At 48.6% G+C, this 21,624-nt stretch overlaps 7 protein-coding genes across 7 annotated transcripts; 6 read left to right on the plus strand and 1 right to left on the minus strand.

Annotated features, from left to right (window-relative positions):
• Positions 1-95: 95 nt before the first annotated feature.
• On the plus strand, positions 96-2,684 carry GGS25DRAFT_485091 (SET domain-containing protein). Its single transcript, XM_049260517.1, has one exon. It carries the CDS (start codon positions 464-466, stop codon positions 2,477-2,479), a length of 2,016 nt encoding a protein of 671 aa, XP_049117478.1. The 5' UTR covers positions 96-463; the 3' UTR covers positions 2,480-2,684.
• Positions 2,685-2,785: 101 nt separating this feature from the next.
• On the plus strand, positions 2,786-7,493 carry GGS25DRAFT_485095 (VPS9 domain-containing protein). The gene is made up of 3 exons (XM_049260518.1): positions 2,786-3,505; positions 3,564-6,497; positions 6,554-7,493. Exons 1-3 carry the CDS (start codon positions 3,169-3,171, stop codon positions 7,249-7,251), a joined length of 3,969 nt encoding a protein of 1,322 aa, XP_049117479.1. The 5' UTR covers positions 2,786-3,168; the 3' UTR covers positions 7,252-7,493.
• A 4,395-nt stretch (positions 7,494-11,888) lies between these two features.
• On the plus strand, positions 11,889-12,731 carry GGS25DRAFT_219107 (uncharacterized protein). Its single transcript, XM_049256933.1, has 2 exons — positions 11,889-11,915; positions 11,983-12,731. Exon 2 carries the CDS (start codon positions 11,996-11,998, stop codon positions 12,428-12,430), a length of 435 nt encoding a protein of 144 aa, XP_049117480.1. The 5' UTR covers positions 11,889-11,915; positions 11,983-11,995; the 3' UTR covers positions 12,431-12,731.
• On the plus strand, positions 12,608-14,492 carry GGS25DRAFT_219104 (uncharacterized protein). Its single transcript, XM_049256932.1, has 2 exons — positions 12,608-12,707; positions 12,771-14,492. Exons 1-2 carry the CDS (start codon positions 12,700-12,702, stop codon positions 14,452-14,454), a joined length of 1,692 nt encoding a protein of 563 aa, XP_049117481.1. The 5' UTR covers positions 12,608-12,699; the 3' UTR covers positions 14,455-14,492.
• An 878-nt stretch (positions 14,493-15,370) lies between these two features.
• On the plus strand, positions 15,371-17,547 carry GGS25DRAFT_530620 (uncharacterized protein). Its single transcript, XM_049265399.1, has one exon. The coding sequence runs from the start codon at positions 15,684-15,686 to the stop codon at positions 17,457-17,459; it is 1,776 nt and encodes a 591-aa protein (XP_049117482.1). The 5' UTR covers positions 15,371-15,683; the 3' UTR covers positions 17,460-17,547.
• A 12-nt stretch (positions 17,548-17,559) lies between these two features.
• On the minus strand, positions 17,560-19,602 carry GGS25DRAFT_485102 (putative GTP-binding protein). Its single transcript, XM_049260519.1, has 3 exons — positions 19,066-19,602; positions 18,526-19,011; positions 17,560-18,316 (listed from the first exon to the last, which is right to left on the minus strand). Exons 1-3 carry the CDS (start codon positions 19,210-19,212, stop codon positions 17,765-17,767), a joined length of 1,185 nt encoding a protein of 394 aa, XP_049117483.1. The 5' UTR covers positions 19,213-19,602; the 3' UTR covers positions 17,560-17,764.
• Positions 19,603-20,234: 632 nt separating this feature from the next.
• GGS25DRAFT_219162 (DUF862-domain-containing protein) lies at positions 20,235-21,392 on the plus strand. The gene is made up of 2 exons (XM_049256934.1): positions 20,235-20,519; positions 20,598-21,392. Exons 1-2 carry the CDS (start codon positions 20,409-20,411, stop codon positions 21,273-21,275), a joined length of 789 nt encoding a protein of 262 aa, XP_049117484.1. The 5' UTR covers positions 20,235-20,408; the 3' UTR covers positions 21,276-21,392.
• Positions 21,393-21,624: the final 232 nt, after the last annotated feature.

Raw genomic sequence — 21,624 nt, forward strand, 5'->3', positions numbered from 1 at the left:
CCCTAATATGGTTAGTGCAGAGAAAACGAGTGAGGGGAGGGGACAAGGGAAAAACTATCAGCAATTCAAGTTATTCAACTAATAAACAACTAAAAAAAGAAAAGTACATACCTTTACCCTAACAATTCAATGTTATCGAATATTTTCGAATATTATCACAACTCGCATCTCTTATACTGACTGGGAAGTCACTTGAAATGGAAGTGAGACTACTACATATGTAAGGTAGGTATACCCAAGTACTATCTAGGTATAGGCAGTTACTACATACTATATGTAGGAATTACTACTTCGTATGTATTGGCATTAAGTGAGTTAACAGGACCACCATACATACCATCACATGAAAACGTGAGAAATACCGTGAGAGGTATTCTGGTGCTGCACGAAGCAGTCCATACGTAGTACCTATTGAATACTTGGTAGCATTCACTACCGATACATTGGTACATAGTATCTTACAATGGCTGATCTAAACGATGTAAATACGGTCTTTCTGGCTGAGAAAGAAGTGGAACGTATTGAGAATATCGTCAAGGCTAGGTTAGAAAAATGTTCAGAAATTGGGGGCCAGCCTCGGGAACCAAGAGATTCGAAAGATGCCATCAGACAGGCAACTGGTGCATCGCTCATGGCAGACATGGGTGGAGCAGACCCTGACTCAACCGAGACTAATGGCCGAGGGGGTGCAATCCCAGCACTTACCATAGGGCAGCCATATCCGCCATGCACCCTCCCCCTTAAAGACCTACAGCCCATCAAGCTCGCTGATCTTCAAGCCGACACTCACCATCGTGGCTGTCAACTCACTATCAAACGAGTAAGCCCAGTGGTGACGCTTGTGTCCAGGTCTTGGACTATGGTACAAGAAGAAGGGGATGATGATACAGAACGATTAGAAGTGTGCTTGCACAAAACAAGACACGGCAAAGACGTATTAGAATCAGCTCGCAATTTTGTGATAAAGGAGCCTTACTTTACCATCACCAGTCAAGGAGAACCTACCATTCGCATTGATCATCCTTCAGATTTGATTATTCTAGACGGGGATCTCAAAGGTAGTCAAGGCTCAGCCACTCAAACGTATGGCCCATTCGAGGACTTGGCAGAGGCGGCAGAGGAAGCGGAGAAGATTGCGAAGAAGTGCAAGGACGAGGGTAATGTTGCCCTGGAACAACAGAATCTACCCCTAGCCTTCGCAAAATTTACTAAAGGTCTATGTCTTGCGAGATATGAGGATGTGTTCAAAACGAATCCAGACTTGGCTCGGGACCTGGCTCGCAATCGAGCTTACGTCAATCTCCTTTTGAACCAACTAGACGAAGCACAAGTCGATGCAAAAGCAGCGCTTATAGGCAAGGAAGACCAACGGTCGAAGGAACTCGACAGTAAGGCCTATTTCCGAGCTGGCAGTGCTGCATATAACCTTGGCCAATACCAAGAAGCAAAAGCCTGCTTCGAACAGCAGCAGGAGCTCACGCCGGACAACAAAACTGCGAGTGCTTATTTGAAGAATATTGAAGTACGCCTTCGTGAGCAAGAGACTGGAGCATACAACTTTAAGCGGATCAACCTCGGCTTATCCAGGTCTCGACCGCGTGTCGACGCTGCAAGCTTCATTGGAAACACGACGGTTAAATCGAGCGGAGAAAAAGGCCGTGGCTTATTTGCAACCCGGGATATACCTGCCGGGGAGATAGTCATGTGTGAGAAGGCATTCTGTGTGGTTTGGGGTTACGAGAGCGATGCGTTAACAGCGATGACATACGACGTTCGGGATGATAGGATTAGAGTCTCGCCCGTCGGATTAAGCAGAGCGATTGTACAAAAGCTTCTCAACAACCCCTCCCAGATAGGCAGAGTGATGAGTCTATACGGAGACTATCAAGGAGAGGGTAACAACGTGACCAAAACCGACGATGGCACGATCGTCGATACCTTCCGCATACATGACATTGTGTCTCGCAATGCCTTTGGTCCGGGAATCCAGTTTGGAGAAGAAAGGTTAAATAATGCGAGCACTGGCCTGTGGATCTGGGCTGCCTACATCAACCACTCCTGTGTCTCCAATGTTAAGAAAGAATACATGGGCGACTTGATGATTCTCCGCGCCACCAGACCTATCACCGCTGGCGAGGAGATCTTCCACAGCTACGACGAATCAAGCGACTACGACGACAGACAGTCAGCCCTGATGATTACGTGGGGGTTCGAATGCGAGTGCGCGCTCTGCGTCGTGGAAAAGGCCGACGACCCGGCGGTGAGAAAGAAGCGGCGCGGGCTGGTGGACGAGGTGAACGACTTCGTGCTGAGAGAGCACTGGACTAATGCCAAAAGGCTCACGATCTCGAGGGCGAGACGGCTCGTCAAGGCGATTGAGGATACATACGATGAGGAAAAATACAAGGGCCTGCCGCGTATGGCGACACTTAGGATCAAGGAATGGCTTGATTTGGCGACCGCGAACCAGAAACGATAGGTTTAGTCTTTGGTACGGGATGAAATCAGTTGCTATAGTATGAGTGGTATGAGTGGTATGAGCGTATTGATAGCGAGCCTCTTCTCTGGTGGACCACTACCAGTAGTACTAGATAGAGTAGATACTATTATGCAGTAGACTTTAGGAATATCAAGGGCACCTTGAGGGTCATAGAAGAGCGTTAGAGCACTGGAAGAGCTATAACACACCTCCATATTATTAAGCGTGTTATTAAGCGTGTTAAATGCATATCACTGCCCCCAAGTTCGATAAGATATGCATTAAACACAACATTCACGGCTAAACATCGGGATCATCCAGTCGCATCGAGCTGTTTCCAGGACCATCATATGAAGCTACCTCATGCATTGTCGTCATCCCCTACTGCGCAACCTTGTCTCACTTGTTCCGACCTTGTTTAGCTCAATTCCTGATCCTCAAGACGTGTCTACTTAGTTTATGCGATCATCATCCTTCCAACACCAACCATAAAATCACCAAAAGGCGCCCATTTCACAACTAGCGACAAACATCCAAAGGAGCCTAGAGCTTCTTTTCCCTTTCCACCAGAGCTTATGAGCATTCCATACTTCATATACCATTGAATCTTAGGCAGTCGAGTTGCGCGCGTTATAGCATAAGGCTGGGGAGGAGGCATGGTTGAGATATTCTCACAGACATCTGTTTGAATGCCACCTTTGAATCCCTTCCTAGCCGCCTTCTTCAAACCCGGCAGCCCCATCGTCACCCAGTGTGCCCCCGTACACCACCATATCCTCCTTGTTCCGACAACCGAGTTCTTCCTTACCTCCCGCGAGACGGAAAGCGGATTATCTCAGTCAGATATCGTCGGATCTGAGGAATTCTTGGGAAGTCATGTGCTTCGAGCTCCAAGTCCGGCTACCGCTGCGGGAGGGAAGGATGCTGTCGGAAACCTGCGCGAGCAGAGGGGCAAGGCGAGGCAATATTCAACCTTAAATGGCCGTAGTGTCATAATAAAAGATGCCTTCATCTTTACCAACAAGGGCAAGTATAATGATCCACACACACTGCACTGGATTCCATCTAACGCCCTGTGTCATAGGTTTCAAGACCCTAGCCCAAACGCAACTTCTCCATGATTCTATTTGGTATGCCGATAGCATCGAACCAAGGCAATGGCTGATATATTACATATCGCGTCCCCTAGTCGGTATCTGGGAAGATGTGGAGATACCACGAGCTATCTTTACCGAGGGCATGGCAAAAAAGAGGCTCGCGGAAGCAAAGCAGGCTGCAGCAGTTGAAAATGGCGAGCCGAGCCTACCACGAAAGAAAGAGATTGCCAGTTTTCATGATCTTTTAAACAACTTTCCAATGATAGCCCGGCAAATGCAGGCTGGCTTGGAGAAGCTATTTAAAGAATTCACCATGGTTTTCCAGAGGCCGTTGCCACCACCCCCGTCGGCAGAACATATTCCTGACCCTGTCCCAGACGGCCCTATTGCGACTGCTATGAAAAGAGTCCGATCAAACAGCTTATCCGCACGAGAGGCTAGCTCTAGCTTGGATGCTCAAGGTAGTAACCGAGTGACAGAGGATTTCTACGCTGAAGATGAGGAAGACGTTATGAGAGCCTCGTTAGAGACTGCGGTTACTAATGCTATTGATTTATTTCAAGGCGTGGACAATCAGCAGCTTTCCATGCTAGGCGCGACAACCGAACTGACGGGCCCAGTAGTAGAACGACTCATCGAACGGTACGTGACTGAGAATGTACATAATCTGATCTGGCCTCGACTGGCTGCGATGCGACGGCCAGAAGATCTCGAGCTTGAGGCCAAGATACGACAAATGGAATTCATCGACATTTCACAATTAGGGATCTTCATTGAAGGAGGCACTAAAGGAAAGCACGAGCTTACCACCAGGCTCCGCTATGCAGTCGAGGAATTTCGCAAGATGACTTTTGCAATGTGCCCACAGGATATGATGGGGACTTTACTGTCGACAATAAAAGCCACGACACACTTCACGGAACAGCCTAGACCAGACAGTCAACCAAGTTCAGCGCTAGAAAAGCCCGTTCTTACTGTGAACGCTGATACGCTCGTGTCACTACTTCTTTTCGTCGTGATCCGAGCCGGTGTAAAACATCTCCAAGCCCGATTGCTCTACATAAAACACTTTGTTTTTATTGACGATGTGGACAGTGGCGAGTTGGGATACGCTATCAGTACATTTGAGGCAGTCCTTTCATACCTCGCCACGGATTCGAGTAGCCTTAGAAGAGCCAGTCGCCGGAATAAGGCTTTATGGGATGCGACTGCAAAAGGTGATATGGACGAACTCAAAAGGATGATGGATCCTAACGCAGATGCTATCGATGACGAAGAATCTGTCGCATCTCCAGTCTCGAGTCATGCCCCATCGGTTAGCTGGAGCATGGTTAATGGCTCCTCGAGGAGGTCGTCAACGACGCTTACGCCATCAGAGCCTTACTCTCGAGGATCTGGATTGAGCCACGTCTTTCCATTCCAGAGTCAAAAGTCGGAAAACTTACCAGCGCCTCCCGCAAAGAAAGCCAAAAGGGTCGTTATGGACACAAGGAGCATGTCAAGCGGCTCTGAATATTCCTACCACTCTAGGGCGGGGAGCTTTGCTACAATGGGAAGTGGTCTGGAAGGCGACACTTCGATTGAACGACTATGTCAGACGGAAGATTCTTTTGGGGAGTCTATTCTCATGATGGCAGTTCAGAATGAACGACCACAAGCCCTCAAGTTCCTGCTTTCGCTCCACGATTACTTTACCATTCATGGCGTTTTGGAGGACTGCAATAACGAAGGCACCACGTTGTTAAGTGCAGCTGTCCAGCTGGGACACACTGAACTAATTGATATCATCCTTGATTTCATCTTGGCCTCAGCTCAGGAACCCCAATTTCGGCATTATTTATCCTTGCAGGACAATCGAGGCCGCAGTGTCGCACACTACCTATTCCACGCGCCGACCTTAATTGGCCGCATCGGGAGACTGCTTCCTTGGCGGCAAAAAGATAAGAATGGTCAAACACCGTTATTCGCGCTGTGTCGATCCTACGACCACCAAAATTACCACCATATGGTCGAGGCCGGCCTGGAGACGGCGACAATTACACAAGGGGACGGCCAGCCACTTCACCTGGATGATCACGTGGACTTGAAAGGAAACACTTTGTTACATATCATCAATGATCACCAACTGGCAGTAAAAATCCTCATACACTGTGACGTCGAGGTCAATGCTACAAACGATAAGAAGTTTACGGCACTGATGGTGGCGAGCAAGTACGGTCGCTTTGATATGGTTAGGGCGATGTACTTAGATCCCCGGGTGGATGTGTCTGCAAAAGACCTGCGTGGTCTTACGGCTGTGGAATTGGCGAAGGATGACGACGTTCGCAATAGGATTGATGACTTGAAACTCTTCACTATGCCCCCTGCCGATGATGGTCGTATCACCGGAGTTGTCAGGTCATTTTTTGTCGAAGATGCTACCATTAGGCTGGTTCTCAAGTCTGGTGCTCCGGCGGACAGAGACAGTTATACAGTGACTACCTGTCGTCGTTCGTTCACCGACTTTGAACACCTGGCCAATCTATTGTCAATCGAAAACCCAGCATCTTGGATACCCAAAGTGACAAGTCAACGATCGCCATTCCAAATCCCCTCGAAGCCTTCCAGGGCTGTCCTGAAAGACATACAAATACGAACTGACTCCTTTCTCAAAATACTTTTAGCCCACCCCACTTTTGCAACGCATGAGATGTTATGGGAGTTCTTTTTGGTGCCTGACTTGCAAGGGGATATGATGGAACAGCGCAGTCATCTTAAGGCCGAAATCAGGGCCGAGAAAGTGAGAGACGAGCTGGAACCTCTGGAGGATATTCGCGAGGTAGAACAATTTGTGGACCATGCCCGGGATATGGTACGCAATGTCAACTATTCAACAAAGAGTGTTGCACGACGAGCTTACTCTATCGGCGTGGTCGCAAATGGTAAGAATTTCATTCTCAAACTATTTGTTTACCATCTAATACTAACATATTCGTAGATCTTTGCGACGCAGCAAGTTTAGTGTCGCGAGGCGTGGCCAACCTCCCTTTTCTCCCACAGACTCATATATCAGCGTTTGAAGCTTATGTCCGCACACTTGTCCCTCCGCAGTCTAACCCATCATCTATATTGCACGATTCATTCTTAGCCATCCAGTCCACCATTCAAGCTATGCTCTCGTCATTATCTCGGCCACCTCAACTTGTCACCCAAATTTTGTCCTCTCGCAAAGCCATAGAACGTAACTATAACTCAGTTTCTCGTTCGACGAGATGGCCACTGGGACTTCTCGATGAAACACGCCAACGACTCAACGAGGAGAAAGAAGAGAAGGCGAGACGCGCGCAGATGGAAGTAGACATCCTTAGTAAGGAGCTACGGTACACGCAGCAGACGGTGGCGAGCGAGCTGGCTGGATGGGAGGATATGCACGAGCGCATGGGTCGCAAGGCCATACGGGACTTTGCCCGAGGCATGCTTATCTTGGAACGTGAACGACTGCAGGGCCTGCGTAGGGCGCAGCGGAAGCTACAGGAAGTGAACCGGGATACGGATTATAGTAGTAATGAACATGAACCCCAGGAAGCAGTAATTGGTAATGGTATTGACGGCGGCGGCGGCGGCGGCAGTGGTGGGGGTGGGGGTCCTGCGGGCGGCGAATCTAGTAGCACAGCAGGCGAGGCGTTTTACGGATAGAATAGATTAACTAGACTTACCTACGTTGACGGCGGTTGCGGTTTGCGGCTATGGTTACGGTTTATGGTCACGATCTATCTAAACTTGGGAACACACACACATACACAAACTTCGGTAGAAGGTTATGTTGTTTCTGTTTCTGTTGGATACCTACGTAGCTAACTACCTACCTACCTTACCTAACCTGCCTGATGTGGCCATGATGTAACAAATTCAAAGAAGTCAAAACGTGATAAGTAGGTAGGTAGTCAACCGCCATACCTAATACAATGCAATGCCCACCTACCTAACTAACTCATCGCGCGCGTGCGCCATCCGGGTCCTAAGACTTCCGGCTGGGGAAATCTATAAACAATCCCGTGAAGAGAGAGAGGTAGTTACAGTAACAACAACATCGGATCGCCTGGAGTCCGTATCCTAGGTACTAAAAAAAAAGGAAACACCAACCAGAAAATAAATTAAACAGGTAGGTAGGTAGACAACCAAACAGGTTCAAATTACATAAGAAAACTGGAAGCGACCCGTCAAGAAAGAATATTTGCATTTGCATTTGCATTTGTCTGTCTACCCTAACGTATAGTTATATGCGTGTAGGTAGGTATGTATGTATGTATGTATGTATGTATGTTCAGCTGCTCAAGTGTGGCCGTGCCGTTGTTTGAAACATGATTATGTACTACCTACATGCATAACAGGCCGGCCGGCTTTGGGTACCGACTATTTACGCCTTGCCGTAGCTTAATTAATACATACATACATACATGTAGATGGTGGAGAGGGGAGGGGCCGGTTGCAGAATAAGGACCGCGTGAAACGAAACGGAGCTTGGAAGCTTGGAGGTCTGTCTTTTTTTTTTTTTTTTTTTTTTTTTTTTTGGTGGTTTGGTTACGACGTAAACCTACCTACCTACTGACCTAAACTTAGGCCGTTGGTGTTGATGGTTGGCCGTTACCTAATGTGACTTACAACATAACTAGGTATGTTGAGTTTGAATGTATGTAAGCTGGTAGGTATGATGTTATGTACATACATACATACATACATACATACAGCCTCAAGGTCTCTTACTGCGAGGCTAACTTGTGTAGTACATAGTTCTCGGCATGATGTTCCGGGCGGCCAATGAGGGGAATAGGGGGGAGGAAAAGGGGGTCTCTGACTGTCGGCCATCTTTAGAACAAGTACGGAAGAATGGTTATGTTTGTCAGGCCAAACGATATGAGATGTGGTTTTGTCGTAAGATCGAGGCCTTCCCAGCCACTTGATATTTCGGCGTCTTGCTGTCTTCAATGAACTAGAGACGGACAGATCATCATCGCCGGCTCTCTGCAGGCATGTATGACTAACTTTACCCTGCTTCCTTTTCGTTGTTCTTTGTTGATGCCGTAGCATACTACTAGTAGTAGTAGATAGGCCAATAGTAGGTGTTCGCTGAACAAAATATTCTCGACGCCATCGTGTCGCGTGCGATGACTCCCACGTGCATTGCATACATACCTTACTTACCTACGTATGTATGTGAACTATTAGTCTAAGTAGTACATAGTGGTGTAGTGTAGTGTACTACTAGGTAGTGTAGACTAAAAGGTTAGATGCATAATAGCATATGCGCAAAGAAGCCGGGAAGAATGAGTCACCGAACCCTTGGTAGATGGATAGATGGATAGATAGATGGATAGATAGCGCAGTAGCGGGGAGAAACAAGGTTGAAATGTTCGATTGATTCAATTTGATTGGCTTCAGCGAACCAGAAGTCAAGCCAGCAGTGTAAACATGAAACAGCAAAGGCCGAAAAGGGAAAGAACTTGAAACGAAACATTTTTGTTTCCCTTGTTTCTTTCTTTTTTGCTTCTTTTTTGCTTTTCCTTCTTGTAACTAATTAGTGCTTAGTTTTAGTCGCCTGGGGCTTACGACAACCAATCGTCGCGTTTGGAGGAAAGTTGTGGACGGGTTGGGATGTGTATGGTGGGGTCGAACCTATGTTGGGAACCGATTGGTTGAACGATGCGTGTGTCGCGGGGGTGGCGCGGCGTGGGGCGCGACGAAGATGTTTTGAACCTTGAAGGTTGAAGATCGTGGAGTTGTTTTACGCGCCCAGCTTGAGGAGAAGAATTGGAACTCGGGAGGCTGTGCAGAAAAAAAGTCAAGCGGTTCAGCTGTGCCGAAGTATTTCTATCAATATTGAAAAGTGTCTGAATGATGTACTACTAGTACTACTAGTACTAGGTAGTATACTGTATGCACACTTAGTAAGTACCCGCCTGTGGCTTCCATCGTATGTAATTTCGTAATCACTAATATTACACATGGCAATAGTGCTGTACTGTAATCACGCCCAGCGCGCTTCCCTCTGGCGGCTATTATTTTAGTTGCGGGTGTTCGCAGGCGTCACCTGTTGTGGAGTAGGTACCTACGTATACATCTCAATTGATTCAATGTTCTAAGATTGAACATTGAACTTGAGTTGATATTCCATAACGGACATTGAAAATCGATAACAACATTATTACGCTGTTACTAGGTGAATTATCAACATTTACCCCTAACATCGAAGGGATAATAACAACAATAACAACATCATCATCATCAAAAGAAGATCATACGTCAGGGATGGGGTCTTAAAAGCCTAGGCATTCTTACGCATTTGAAGCCCAACGGCTACAGGCCTCGTGCGGCTTGAACACGGCGTCTAATTCATAAAGCCATGATGCACGTGTAACGTGACCTGAAGCTGCCACTTCTGATCAAACCTGCTGATTACCTACCTAGTAGGTAAGGTGCCTAAGGACCTTGGACAAGACCGTCTTCGGCGCTTGCTCTCAGCTCATCAAGGGGTTTTCTCGTAGGCACGGCACGGCAAGGCAAGTCGGAGAATTTGAATTGGACCCCATTCGGGGATCGACGTTCGCCGTGCACTGATTGATATAAGCTTACCGTAAGGAATAACCATTGAAGTTCCACCTAACTAGGGTGTTCCTACTGTATTGTATTGTACATCGTGTAATCCTACATACGACGTAGGTAATTTGTAATGCTCTCTGCTGCTTGACGCCCGCCCAAGGAGCATTAAAGCTTGGGAGACTCGGGGGAGATTGATCAACCGCCAGGTTCCGTTTATTGCCGCCGCCAAAATACGACCTCGCGCTAATTTAAATGTGGCGGCTAGATATTGTACCCACTTGTCCCCCCCTACGCCCACCGAGCAACTAGTAGTACTTAGTTACATCTCAGTGCTGCCAGGTACACACAGACAAAAGTGGCTTTACCATCTCCATGTCTGCCCTATCTTATCGCTGATCAGTGGGCATGATCAATGCTCCCCCCTTGCTACCTAGTATTATTGAAATGTATTTTTGTTCGTCCAGCAAATTAAATTTACGCCGGCGGCAACTGAAATTGAAAATGTACGGGTCTCTTACTCTACTATGTACGGGTATCTCGTCAATTGCATCAAGCGCAAGCGCAGATTGCATTGCAGCTGGATCCCGAGGCCGATCAGGAAGATGTCCATCCACCTACACTACCATACCTACATTTTCCATACATAGTAGATTCCGCTTCCGCTGCCGCTGCCGCTGTCGCAAGCCAAAATCGAAAGGATCCCGGATACTCGATCTTCCCTGGGGCGGAGTGCGCGGTTGTAGAAGGTTGGGTAGTAGTACAACACTGCGCGCCGCCTCAATTTTTTTGCTTCGCTATAATGCACTATAACATTCTGGAAATAAGAACAGAAACCTGCCGTGGAATTCGTTGATTCCGAAGTATCAGGACAGCGAGGAAGCAGTGGTGTGCCACGATTTTGTTCGCTGTGGAGAACACAAGGGACGCGGTCGTCATGTATCGTGATGGCTTTTAAACATTGTAGCGCGTCCATTCACGATCGTGGCGCGTTCTGGCGTCCCGCAGGCTACCTGCAGCGTACCCCGTCCCGGGATGCATCTCGGTCCACACAATCGACAGCGACAAGCCGAACTAATGCACCGTGAGACATGTGTCTATTTATGATATGAGTCACACTGGCGGTATATTCTACTCGATATTCATGTATTGTATTATTCCTGTTCCTGTTCGAGCATGCGAGCCACAAGCACACGGAACAGTGCAGCGAATGCCCACATCATCCTTTTTCTTTCTTTTCCACATGGGGATATCCAATGTCGTACCGGCTATAGAGGATCGGCGGGACCTAGGGTTGCTTGATCCATTGATTCAATCGCTAAGAATGTAACTATGTATCTATGTATGGGTGACAAAAAGAGACCCTAGGCTTTCAAGCCTGATAGGTTAAGGCCGTGATAATGCCCTGGAAGGGTTATTGAGGCAGGGATGCTGTACTGATGAAGAAGTTGAAGAAGTTGAAGGTTATTTTGGAAGGTTAATGGGTTGAAAGGTTATTGGCGTAATTATAAGACGACGACTATCATACTGTGTACTGTCCTAGATACGCTGTTATAACCGCCCAATCTGCCAATCCAATCTCACTAATGTCCACTCACCTAGACGGTGTAAGTTCGGTTCGCTGCTTACGGTGCACAAAGTACAGAGCCCGATGTAGTTACTACTAGTAGTACAGACTAATCACTACGCTAAGGTTTCTTGGCTGTGCAAGGGGGGGTCAGTAAGGCCAAATCAGTGACCAGGCCCTACCCTACCAGGGTAGGTAGGTTGTTGACCCACATTGGCAGACTCTATTTTCGGTACGTACCGCTTAACTAACTTGGCTTTAGGTAGATCATTCAATTTGATGTTCACTTACACACTTTTACACCACTTACACCACTTACACCACTTACACGCACTTACACACACATCCGTGGGTCGACATGACCAGACCCCATCAGCCAGATCATTCGGCTTCTCACTTATTGCACTTAGTACACTGGTATGTACCAATGTACGAACATGGGTGATACCTCTAGATCAGAATTCTACTCTGCTTCTCCATGTTTCAGGTCTGGCCATCTCGCATCTGCTCTACCCTTGGGTACAACTATTGTGGATAGTATGGATAGTATGGATACCGATATACATCATGGTCCTACATCATTGTTTGGTACGACATCTGGAGGACGAGTTCCGTCCAGCTGATTGGTATCCCGGTATACCAAGAACCCGTCCCTCCATCTCGAGGATAAGAAGACCGGCCCTCCTCCTGATTTTGTGTCTTCTTCCGTTCTAATTCTTCAGTATCAACTCTCTGGTCGAATAGGATCAGTTTCCATTTTCTTTTATATCCATTAGATTTCTTCAGAAGGCCAGGCCGCCACCAGTTCTCGCGACCTACATATCCTCATTGCTTCACAGCGTCGCCGTTCATATCTTATTATTCCACCTTGAAAACACCACTGTCTACTAAGGAGCCGGATCTCCTTCTCACTCACCCTTTTTATAATCCCTAATTATTCAGTTCTTGTCTAAGCAGACAAGAGCAACCATTTAGATATCGATATGACTTCGTGAGTTTATAAGTCATCTCTGCTCACAAACGATATAGCGTAACTAACAGACTTAATTCGTAGTCTGGTAGCAGACATGTCTTCTTTTGACTTCACATTTCCCTCCTGCGAGCCTGCCACTCCGCCGAGCTTCTCTTTTGACCCGTCCCTTCTTGAATACTCTTTCAACCCCGGACATGCTCGCTCCAGCTCGTATGGCTCTATTTACTCTACTGCCGAGACATCGCCCTCCGACTCGGCCAGCACGCGCGTCACTACCCCGTCGCGCTCGCCGCCACCTATCCGTCAGCATGGTCCTATCTTACTACCCAAGATCCGCTCTCAGGACCAGGCTATCGACTCGCCTCCCAAACGTGTTAAAATCTCACCTTCTCCTACCCCCAAGCCCAACCGCAAGGGAACATTTCGACCCACACATGTTCGAAGTGCCACTAACCCAGAAACTTTGAACCACTACTCCAATGCCTTCTTTTCATCACCAGAAGATCAAAATGCGTTGTCTCAATCATTGTTGTGCTCACCCATCACATTCGCTCAAGACAACATGGACAACTCGCGCCGTGCCTCCAGTGTCAACCTTGACGGCAACACTCTTGAAAGATATGGCTTTCCAACTTATCGCCAAATGCCATCATATGTTTCTGCCATGCCCCAGCTTCCAAGTGAACAGTTCATGTACGGCTATGCTCCCCGTGCTCCGTCCCCGTTGAGCTTGTCTTCCACACCTCCCCCTGACCCAACCCCGTCTACTACTTTGATGAACTACCTTACCACATCAAACCCTGCCCCTTCGTTGGTGCGCACAATCTCGTACCCTCTGCGTGACCCTCATACCAAGCACTTCTGGTGGGACGTACGTCAAATTAGACCCTGGACCAACTTTAACTTGAACACAATTCTCTCCCTTCCAGGGGCATCTGGACTCCTCAACTGCCCGGTCCCGCAGCCGCTTCTCCCACAACCGGCCACTACCACGCGCCACCCGGAGACCGAGGCAGCCCTTCACAATATCTATGCCTCTCACTACATTCCTAAACTCAACTCAGCTCTCACATTGTCTTCCCAGCGCCCATTACAGTTGACAGTGCCTGTCAGCAAGGCTACAGCCACTTCACCTAACGACCACCTCTTCGTGGCTAACATCGCTGGCGAGTCCTCGACCGCTGCCGCTATATTTGGTGGCAAGCCCACAGCCCGCGTTGTCGGACTAGTCAAATCATTCGACCGATTCAACACAGGCATGCGCGTAGAAGGAAACATCAAGCGTGTCGAGTACCTGCGCGGACTGGCACATCTCCACTACATGATGCGTGAACATGGCACTCGCTACGGTTTCATCCTGACGGAGATCGAGCTCGTCGTGTGCCGCAATGGCGCTGAAGGCACGCCACACTTCGGGTACATGGAAGTTAGCAGCGTTCAGCTAGCCGCTACCGCCGACGCAGCCTCTGACAACGATGAGCTACCCCTCACCGCCTGTCTCGCTCTCTGGGGTCTATGCATCATGGCTAGCGATGACGGTGTCAACTCCCACGGCCTATGCGGCAACAACGTCTCCTGGAAAGCGGAGATCGGTGCCCCGGCTGAAGGAACCCGACGAAAGGCACTCCCCAGAGACGACTGGATGCCCCAGCCGCAACTCTCAGAGAAGCGTGAGGCAAAGCGCGCAAGAGGTTGGGTTTTGCCCGAGGACGCTATTGGACGGAAGGAGTTGGGTAAGAGAGGTGTTCGGTATAATGGTTGTTAATTCATAGACATTGTTTGTTCTGTCTAGCAGTCTTCTTTATCCCATGACAAGGAGTGGTTTGGGCTGGTTCCTTTATTACTGCTCTCTCCCATGTGGAGTTGAAGAGGGGGGAGGGGGAAAACAAAGGTTGACGAGTGACATGAGATATGAGTGATGAGGTTGGCGGCGCTTTGGTTTTGGGGAATAGGGACTGGGAAAGGGGACGAAGAAATGAAAAATCGGCCGGCTGGTGGAACTCGGGCGTATGGATCCTGGGTCTCTGGTTGATTTTTTATTATTATTATTAGTATTAGTATTGGCATTGGTACTGCTAGGTGCCGACCCCCTTTTTAATGGAAAGATAAAGTTAAAAGTTATATGTTTTGTGGTGTATCTGATTCCTCGTGATCTCTTGATGAAGCACTCCGCATGAGCCCTAAAAATAGCACAGCCAGGGTAGATTTATAACCACCACCACAACTCCTTTACATTTTAATCACGACAATCACTACAACAACATGCATAAAATCACAACATATCATAAATTATTTCAGTCACTTTGAGAGTACTGTAGTATTCATAAACACAGTATCATATTGTCATTGCTTCTACAATTACAATTAGTCTAAAATGAACTCGTCGAAGATACCTAGGTTAGCAAGAATCAGCCCGCAATCCGCAGATCAAGTTCATAAGTATAGTTAAATAGAATAGGAATTTGGGTATGAGTAATGACCGATGTAAAACAATTCGAAAGCAGTTGCGTGTGTAGGTCATTGGCCACAATGTGTTTGTTCACTGGAATGAAGCGTCCTCCAGAAACGAACAGGGGATGCAAGACAATCTAGGTACATTCCAATCCTTCATGTGCGAACAATACGTAGAATTATCGAAAGCGTAGTTACATCCTAACCCGCGCATCTCTTACAAAGAGCTTTATGCGGACGTTGCAAGCCTCAACAATCGAACGCAAAAGAAACTGTCACCGTTTTCGGCCACAGCGCACAGGGGACATATATATCAACATGTCGGTTGTTCACTCTCAAAGAAGAGCTGCCCTTTCAAAGGCAAAAGAAAAAGGGTGGTAACTCACATGTCCCGCCTTCCCCCCTTTCACCCCTCGTAATAGTTTTCAGCCTATGGAACTGTGAACTCATACGATGAAAATTTTCAAGCACCCAAAAAATTAAAAAGTAAAAGATAAAAATAATTGATTGCGTCGCAACTGGCCTGGCCCCTTCAAAAACACCATGTCGTCTCGCGCCAGTGAACCCCGGTCACCGCCGGCAACCCCAAGTGGAACCAATAAGCGCCGGCACTCACAAACCGAGGGCCTGCCATCTCCGAAGCGGCGAGTAGCAGATGATGCGGAGCCCTCTGTTGAGGAACCGGAGAAAGTGCTAGAGCAGGAGGCTGTTACGGAAATAGAGAAGGAGAACGTTCCGGAGCTGGAGCCGGAGATGGAGACAGAGAAGGAAGCCGAGATAGAGATAGAAAAGGAGACCTCAGATAAGGAGGAGACGGCCAACGATGAGGAGGAGAACGAAGAGCAACCTAATATACCAAGCGCCAGCACCGCCGAGAAATCAAAGGAGGGTGATCCGGTATTCGACAACGAGAAAGAACATCAGGGATCTGACACAACAACAACATCTGACGTCGCTGTCGAGGTAGAAAGGGAGAAAGGAGACAAGATAGTAGAGGAGGAGACGGAGAAGGAGGCAGAGAAGGAGACGGAGGTGGAGGTGGAGGTGGAGGTAGAGCAACCAGACGTAGAGCAACAGGAAGCAGAGGCACAAGAAGATGAAGAGGAGGACGAAGAAGACGAAGCAGAAGCAGAAGCAGAAGCAGAAGCAGCGAAAACACAAGTTCAAGAAAAAGAAAAAGACCACTCACCAGACCAGCCAAGAGAGCCCGAACCCGGCGACGACGACTACCTCGGCGGCCTCATCGACAGCGACGCCGAGAACACGAACCCCTTCAACGACTACAAGTACGCCGCCGCCTACCAGCACGTCGAGTCGCCCCGGAGCCCGGGGTTCATCATCGCGCCCCGCTTCCAGCCGAGCTCCTCCCCCCGCGACCTCTCCTCGTGGCCCAAAATGAAACCCGAGGACGAGGCCGAGTCGGAGCGCCAGCTCGACATCTTTTACGCCGGCCTGCGCGCCAAGGGCTACGACGTCCACAAGCCGGGCTCCCCCAACTTCTGGCGGAACGTGATGACGCCCGAGCAGCAGAGGGAGCGGATCCGGCAGGACCAGCACCAGCAGTACTTTGGTTCCTCCGAGGATGAGTCAGGCGGGGAAGGAGAAGAGCCGGTACAAGCGCTAGCACAAGCACAAGCACAAGATTACGACTCGGACGCAGAAATGCACGACGCAGCCTCCTACCCCTCCTCCCCCTCCTCCTCCATCTACTCCACCTCCTCCTCCTCCTCCATCTACCAGCACACCACCACCCCTCCCCCCCCCTCTCCTCCCCCATCCTCCCGCTCCCCCTCCTCCTACTACGACTCCTCCCCCTCCCCACGCTCCGCCAACCCCGACCTCGACTTCGACGCCCAACAAATCGCGCACTTCTCCGACGCCGACGACGACCCGGACCCCACCGCCACGGGCCTGCGGTACCAGCCCACGGACCACCCCCTGGGCCTCTACGACATGGAGACTCTGCTGCGCAAGACGGCCGCGACCCTGAACTTCCTCGTGCTCGCGAACGGCGGCGACGGCGACGCCATCGATTTCTTGGACGCCGAGGCCGTGCGCGCGGCGGTGGAGCGGGATGGGCCCGGCAAGGGTAAGGGTAAGGGTAAGGGTAAGGGCAAGGCTAAAGGAGGAGGAGCTGCAGCAGGGGGCTACGACACCCACGTCGACTGGGAGACGCCGGCCGCGGAGGCGCAGGTGCGCGCTGATGCGATGGCGGATCGGCTCTTGAACATGTCCGTGTGCGATTTCATGAGCTTGGCGCATAATGTGGTCAAGTACTCCGAGGAGCTTCAGGAGCGGGGGGTTTTCATCTCGCGGTAGTAAGGTGTAAGATGTAAGTTATGGATGGATGTTATGTACCTACTGAGGGTTAGTATCAACGTCTATTCTTGAGAGGTGGTGAGAAATAAAACATAGCTGCTTTAGAGAAGGGATAATCAATTCATTGTTTGCATTTTTATATTCTATTCGTAGCTGGCTTTGATATTTGTATGAACTCAAGTCTTGAAATAATAACAAAAGATATCTCTTCTCTGTTCATAATTAATGAGTTTTTTTTCATTGGAATCTGTTCGATGACAGTATGGCTTCTAGCTTCATGTGGTATGTAGGTCTAAATTAATTCTTCAACCCTTAGCGGCACCGGCCTTGATCAATAAGATATCGCCGTCCTCCACCACGTAATCCTTTCCTTTGGTCATGATCTTGCCCTTGGCCTTGACCTCAGACTCATCACCCAATTCCTTGAGCATGCTGAAATTGTAGACCACGGCTTGAATGAATGTCTTCTCAAAGTCTGTGTGGATGACACCGGCAGCCTGTGGCGCCTTGATGCCCAACCGGATAGTCCATTGCCGTACCTCGTCTGTGCCAGTTGTGAAGAAGCTGCCGAGGTTCATTGCCTTTCGCATCGTTGTGACGATCTTGGGTAGAGCAGACTCAATGCCAAGGTTCTTGCACTCTTCAGCAGCTTCTTCCTCGGTGGCAAACTGGGTAAGACGCTCCTCAAACGCCACGGAGAGGGGTAAGATGGGGTCACCAGCCGCATGTTCCTTCATCCACTCGGCAATCTTGGCAAGATGCTTGTTCTTCTTGCGCGTGTAGTCCTTCTCGGATAAGTTGACTAGGTAAACCACAGGCTTTGCCGAGAGGAGTAGAAGTGTGTTGATGACCTCAACCTAATGACTGAGTTAGTTACGGTAATAGTAAGATATAGTCATAAATGTGAGTGAGGATGTATAAATCAGAGTATTCTTTTATCACAGTATGCGCTCTGCGTTGTATAATTGAGGCATATCGAAGAGCTGGGATTAGATCAGGCGCTATGGCCCTTGTTCATCATATGAAATTGAGAGAGGATTGTGGGATGGGAAAAAGGTGATCTTACCTCCTTTGGTGTCCAGGTACCCTTTCGGACGTCCTTCCCGTCTTTTAACCAGGCGAGAACCTTTTCTATTGTTGCCTCGTCCTCTTTGGCCCTCTTCAACTCTAAGCTCTGACCGCCTAGACGAGTCTTCTTCTTCGAGTTCTCAAGTGCCTTCTCTACGAACTCGATATCTTTCAGTCGAAGTTCCTCCGCGATAATATCCAGATCTCTGACGGGGTTGACATCGCCTTCGACGTGAATAATTTCCGCATCATCGAAACATCGAACAACTTGAAAGATGGCATCGACAGCTCGAATATGTGACAAGAAAGCATTGCCAAGACCGGCACCAGTTGACGCACCCCTCGTCAAACCGGCGATATCATAGACAGTCAGATGGGCAGGCACTCGTGACTTGGGGTTGTACTTTTTGCACAGCCAGTCGTAGCGTTCGTCTGGGACAATGACGCGGGATTCTTCCGGATCAATGGTAGCGTAGGGAAAGTTCTACTCGTCCCAGTTAGCCGGATAGGCGTAGGTGAAAGAGTGTACAGAACATACGGCAGGGTTACCGAGACTACACTTGGTGATAGCCTGGAACAGTGTCGATTTTCCAACGTTGGCTAGACCAACGATACCACTCTTCAAGTTGTTCCCTGGCCGGCCGAGGAGAATTTTCTCCTCGACAACTTGCTTCTTGGGAGGCATTTTCCGACGCCTTTGAATATTACGAGTGGAGATGTAGACTGTTGTGCAACTAGGCACAGAGTTCAGGAGAAAGGCAGAGCTAGCTGCGAGGGGTCGAAGAGTGCGGAAAAAAGAAGCGAAAGGAAGGGGAGAAAAAAGGGAAGACACGGTGATGGATTTATGGCTAATACCAGCCTCGATATCGGGATGAATCAAATAATATGAATATCTGTTTCAACACTCGATAACCATCTGTATCAAGGTTGTTTCGACACTTTGACGGCTGCCCTCGTCAAATTGTTGCGTGGGTTTGGCACAGCTATCCTGTCCTTTTCCTGTTCCTCTTTTTCGGAGGGGCAGGTTGGGGGTGAGGAGGAAAAAAAAATAAGAAAGGTTGCGTTTCTTTTCTTAGGTGGAGTTAATAAAGAATCTTCCCAATGAAATTTCAATTTTTTTCTTTAAGATTTGCGCCGGAATGCGGTAATTCCATTTCGCCGATAACTACTAGGTATACTACTATTTAACTAGTGGTACCAGCTGTCAGATCAATTGTTGGCACTTGAGAAAAACAAGGAGTGATAATCCCTGATAATCGTACAAATCGAACAAGGTTGGAATTCGGATTAGATAAGGGCAAGCAAGGACCTCCACTCTATTCAGCTTTGTTCAGATCACTGCCTGGGGTCTGCCTTACCCAGCCTCTCCACAGTGGGGAATCAGCCAATAGTTCTCTGGTTCTCAACAATACCAATGCAAATACCAATGAGAGTGACCCAGTTTCAATCGTCATTGGCTGGTGCGTCAGCTTTCTTGTGGCTGACGTTGAGTGCGTTTTACTAACTAACAACCCAGTACCCTAGGTACCTAGACAAGGCCCTGGGCAGAGTAACAAAGGAATCCTTTCTTTCCAAGTCACAACATTGAACTTGGAACTCTTTGCCAATTGTATTTGTTGTTATTAATGCTCATTAATGTTCAACTATTTCAATTCATTTGATTTTATTATTATTCCACTTGGTACCATTCATTCACAATGACTCGTCAGAACTTTACCATATACTAGTATTCTCGTTCATTCTAGTAAGGGAAATACATTTGACGATAAACCATTCCCCCGCCGCTCTAACTAGGTATTTCATACGTACTGCGGCTTATCCTTACATACTTCCGAGTCCCTACATTCATCGCCACCTGGACAAATCTATACAAACTCCAACATGTCTACTACTAAGAAATCATCGTCGAGGCGAACATCCAAACAGTCGCATCGATCAACCTTGTCGTTATCGAGAACAGAAGTGGTTATTAATGTCTACGACTTATTACCTGTAAGTGAATGAGCTGAAAGTACCTAAGAAGCCAAGTCATGGTTGCCTAAGACAGGATACTAACACACCAAACAACAGCCCGGCCGCCTCTCCTCCGTACTTTGGACCGTCGGCGCTTCCCTCCTACATTCCGGCGTCGTGATAAATGGCAAAGAATACGCCTACGGTGGACATGACCAGCGCGGCATGACCGGAGTATACTGGACACGTCCGAAAACCGAGCCGCCAGGCGGTAGCTTCCGAATCGAGTTACTTCACGGTTTCACTTTTGCGACACAAGCCGAGATCGATTCCATCGTGCGCCACGCCTCCGACGAGTTCCTAGGAACTGCTTATAACCTATTGACGAAAAACTGCAATCATTTCACCAGTTACCTCTGCGAGAAGCTGACGGGTCGCCCCGGTCCGGGTTGGCTCAATCGTGCCGCCAGTATTGGTGTTGCGTTACCTTGCGTTGTGCCCCGTGACTGGATCGAACCCCCAGATTTCGAAACAGCGGATGGTGAGCTCTTGGGTGACGAAGAGGGACTTAATGATCATGAGACCACGCGGATGCTGAGGCACAGCATCGAGAGAAGGTTGGCGACCTCGGAGAGCGAGGTCGACGGAGAAGATAGTTCGGGCTGGACCAGTGAGGAAGTGGTACACCAGCATGGAAAAAGCAATAAGGGGAAAGCCCTAGCACGAGATACGAGTGGCCGGGCTTTGCCCCCTGCAGAGAGAGCACCCCCATTGGGTAGGGCTAGTACATCGTAGTCACATGTAGACGAAGATGGAGACGATGAGAGGTTAAGGGATACCAGTATGCATTTTAAGGCGTTGGCTCTGATTAGTTAGGTGCGACGGCAACTAGGCTGGCTGGCTAGCTGACTGGCTGGCGTTGAGGGGACTTGCTTGATTGATACCAAATCCAAGTTTGCTTTTGTTGCTTGTTTTTACGCCGGCTGATATTACGTATTCAATGCTCATTGAACTTTTTTTTTTATATGTATGTTGTACATGCATGTATACGGCCTGTTGATAGATATGATATACACTGAAATATCTCGGGTTCGTTCATGTCTCGTGCCCACCCAAATTCCAGTTTTAATTTCATTTCCTCCCC

This window comes from Hypoxylon fragiforme, assembly GCF_022984875.1.
Source record: "Hypoxylon fragiforme strain CBS 206.31 chromosome Unknown GGS25scaffold_4, whole genome shotgun sequence".
Lineage (NCBI taxonomy): Eukaryota > Fungi > Ascomycota > Sordariomycetes > Xylariales > Hypoxylaceae > Hypoxylon > Hypoxylon fragiforme.